The sequence below is a fragment of the Trypanosoma cruzi genome, genomic scaffold, assembly GCF_000209065.1.
Source record: "Trypanosoma cruzi strain CL Brener 1047053516517 genomic scaffold, whole genome shotgun sequence".
NCBI classification, from domain to species: domain Eukaryota; phylum Euglenozoa; class Kinetoplastea; order Trypanosomatida; family Trypanosomatidae; genus Trypanosoma; species Trypanosoma cruzi.
In genome coordinates, this window is record NW_001849479.1 from 116701 (window position 1) to 120386 (window position 3686).

At 48.7% G+C, this 3686-nt stretch overlaps 2 protein-coding genes across 2 annotated transcripts, besides 11 other annotated features; both read right to left on the reverse strand.

Moving 5' to 3' along the window:
- Positions 1-3686: a sequence feature (heterozygous, non-Esmeraldo-like haplotype).
- Positions 158-181: a microsatellite.
- Tc00.1047053507889.10 (transaldolase, putative) lies at positions 269-1264 on the reverse strand (the record flags this gene model as incomplete). The annotated part of the gene is made up of 1 exon (XM_797999.1): positions 269-1264. The coding sequence occupies one exon, from the start codon at positions 1262-1264 to the stop codon at positions 269-271; it is 996 nt and encodes a 331-aa protein (XP_803092.1).
- Positions 1740-1776: a sequence feature (AT_rich).
- Positions 1823-1843: a microsatellite.
- Positions 1891-1917: a microsatellite.
- Positions 2010-2055: a microsatellite.
- Positions 2072-2095: a microsatellite.
- Positions 2176-2201: a microsatellite.
- Positions 2232-3296, reverse strand: Tc00.1047053507889.20 (hypothetical protein, conserved; the record flags this gene model as incomplete). Its single annotated transcript, XM_798000.1, has 1 exon — positions 2232-3296. One exon carries the CDS (start codon positions 3294-3296, stop codon positions 2232-2234), a length of 1065 nt encoding a protein of 354 aa, XP_803093.1.
- Positions 3310-3344: a microsatellite.
- Positions 3584-3598: a microsatellite.
- Positions 3599-3623: a microsatellite.

The window sequence follows — 3686 nt, forward strand, 5'->3', positions numbered from 1 at the left end:
CTTTTGGGTGTTTGTGTGTATAGATATATATATATATATGTGTGGGCACTGTTACTTGTTTGCTTTCATTCACACTCCCTTCTGTTTGGTATTCATAATAATAACAACAAATAATAATAATGTACATTTACATTTACATTTACATGCATGCATGCACATTATTATTATTATTATTATTATTTGTTATTTGGTTGTCTAGCTCGTATGACGCCCATTACTCTTGCAAATTGGTTTTCCTGTGCCCCTTTCCCCTGTTCCCGCTGCCTGCCTACAGCAACGCTGCGACTTGTGCCTCCAACTTCTCCGTGTCCTTTGAGAAGTTCCGGATGCCCTCCTCCAACTTTTCCTTCGCCATCGTGTTTGGCTCCCCCTCAAAGAGCGACTCCGGTCCTGTGAACGGCGGCAACTTCTCCGTCTTCTCCGTGAGGTGCGCCGGGTCGAGTTTGCGTGGGACGGGGCCGGGGGTGTTGTCGAGTGACTCCAGCAGTTTGGGTGAGATGGTCAACTTGTCGCACCCCGCCAGCTCCAGCACCTCCCCCGTGTTGCGGAAGGAGGCACCCATCACGATGGTCTTGTACCCGTGCTGCTTGTAGTAGTTGTAGATCCGCGTCACGGAGATGACGCCAGGATCCTGCGCACCAACGTAGCTTTCTGCCTTCTCTGGCTGGTGCTCCTTGTACCAGTCAAGGATGCGGCCAACAAATGGAGAAATAAGGGAGACGCCGACCTGCGCACATGCGACGGCCTGCCCAAACGAGAAGAGGAGCGTGAGGTTGCAGTTGATGTTCTCCGCCTCAAGTTTCTGGGCGGCTTGAATGCCTTCCCACGTGGAGGCCAGTTTAATGTAAAGACGAGATCGCGGCGTACCGGACTCCTCGTAGAGCTTCACAATATGCCTCGCCTTTGCCACCATACGTGCCGTGTCGTATGAAAGCCGGGCGTCCACCTCCGTGCTCACACGACCAGGAACAATCTTCAAAATCTCAGAGCCAAAGTTCACCGTCAGCTTGTCGACAGACAACTCCAGCAGATGTGCCTTCTCGTCCGCACCGGGGGTGAGTCCATCACGCAGACGGCTGACGTTTTCCTTCGCAAACTTCACCGCATCTTCAATAAGTTTGGCGTACTGTGGCAGTTGACTGCCGGCAAGCACGAGGGACGGGTTTGTTGTGGCATCCTCCGGCTTAAACTTTGCCAGTAGCGAGAAGTCTGCGGTGTCGGCCACGACAATCGTGTGTTGCTTGAGTCCCTCCAGTTGAGACATAGCAAACGTGTATCACCTTTGTTTTTTCTTGGTGGTGGTGGTAGTTCCTCTTATGCCTCTTCCTGTTTTTATTTATTTTCCCCCAATGATGCTGTTTAAAAAGAAATGTTAACTGCCTTTTGTGTTTTGTTGTTGTTGTATTTTGTTTTAGCTGCAAATACGCCTCCTTAACAAATGGCTTCCACACGGAGTGCGTACATAATGAGCGTGCATGTAAATATAATAATAATATTACATATGCCCGCCAGCAGCGGCAGCAAGAAATAAGGAAAAAAAAGAAAAAAGAAAGGGTGGGGGGGGCAGTAAAGGCTGACAAACACACGGAAGCATTTATCCATGAATGCCTGCTGGCACGCAGAAGTGGCCTCCCTTCTTTTTCTTTTTTTTTCTTTTTTACTGCAGGTACAGAGAATTTATTTTTCTTTTGTTTTTTTGGCCACGGATGCGAAGATCACAACAACACGACGACACACACAAAAAAAAAAATAATAATAATAATAAATAAATAATAAGCGACTGCCTGCACGCACATTTTTATATACGCCCACACAAACACAAAGAGGGAGAGGGAGAGGGAGAATTGGACACGTATGTAATTGCTCATATATAAATAATATGCACATAATAATAAAATAATAATAAAATAAAATAAACACAAAAGACGGAAGAAAAAAAAAAAAAAGGAACGCATTCAAATAAATAACAATGCCAGTACTATTGGTAGTGGTAGACGAGGCAAAAAGAGAATAATAATAATAATAATAATAATAATAATAATAATAATAATAATAGAAAACAGTACGGTGGCAACAACAACAACAACAACAACAAAGAAAGAAAAACAATGATGATAACAATGGCAAGCAAATAAAAAGCAGAAAAAAAAAAAAAGGAAAAACCAAATAAACATCTCTTTTCTTTTCTTTTCTTTTCTTTTTAAGGAAGAACAACAGGACGTAAATATCACTTAACAACTGTCCCCCTGCTCGGTCCTGCCGCCCTCTTTGTTTGACTCCTGGGGCGTGCGGTAGCCGCATTGGCACAGCGTCTCCATCAGCTTCCCATCGTCCTCCAACTCCTGCAACACCTCGTAATCGCCAATGAAATGTTCGCCTATAAAAAAGGCCGGTGTGGGCGGCATCACATTGCGACCCGTCGATGCAGCGTACATCTCACGCAGACGCCGCTGCGTGAAGGGATCATCCGCGACATTCACCGATACGTACTGAATGCGTTTCAAATACAAAAGCGTCTCTATCTGGCGGCAGTGATCACGGACACGGCGGTCGCCTGTCATGGTGGTCACAAAGAGCACCGCCTTCGCGGCATGCCTCGCAGTCGCACTAGTGTGATTGGTAGTACGCGTAGTCGTGGCGGAAGATAATGGCGGGGAGGCATGAGAAGAATTGTGAGAGGACTGCGCCGCATCTTTTGCCAATGTTCCCGCATTGAGGCCCCCACTTCGTGTCTCTGACGGCTGAGTACTGCCGCTTGCACGCCGCTGAGCGGGGGCGTTGGCCCTCGTCGTCGTTTTGGGAACGGCGGGGACGACAACAGCCGTCTTCTCTGCGGATGTCTCGTGTGGCGCGCCCCGGCCTTTCGCTGGCACGTTGTTTGGGATCTCAGCACATGACTGCCGCTCCCCATTACCATCGCGCTCGTCCTTCTGCCCGCCTCTTCCTTCGCCTCCCGCCCCCCCCTCCACCCGCACCGCCGGTATTCTCTGAATGAATTTTGACGGGGCATTCTTTCCCGACTCCTCACGCCTCTGCAGCAAATCCAAGGCGTCCTCAATGGTCTGCCGCCGCGCCGAGACGAGAAGCGCGAGCTCCGCCACCAACTGCGCCTCGGCGTCAGGAAATGCAAGTTGCAGCTGCCGCGCAGCACGCTTTTCGCTCGGGTACCTAAAGTCAATTATGCCCCTGTCTCTCAGTACTTTTGTAGGCGGCAACGGCTGCGGCGTCGGCGTCGTCGTCCTCGCCGCAGAAACCGTGGAGGCTGTCACGGAAGAGTCCACCCCGGCGCTCCTCATCCTCGCCGGTTACTATATATATATATATATATATATATATATGTGTATTATACACGCAGTGCACACCACGCTTTCAATCGCGGCAAAGGGGCAAAGTTTATCAAACAACGACCACTTCTTCTTCGCCGTCTGTGCGGGTGTGGGTGTAAGAAACTCTAAAAAAAGAAAAGAGAGAGAAAGAGAAAGGAAGCCATGATGTTGTGTGCAAACACAAGAGGGCACATGTGCCGAAGGGGATGGAGCGTGACAGGGGCTTCCTGCAAGAAGTGCGCAGTATTGTTGAGAACAGAGATAGAGAGAAGGTGTGTGTGTGTGTGTGTGTGTGTGAAACGGGGAGAGAAAGAGGTGGAGAGAGAGAAAAAAAGTATGCGTGCAAAACAAAACAAAACA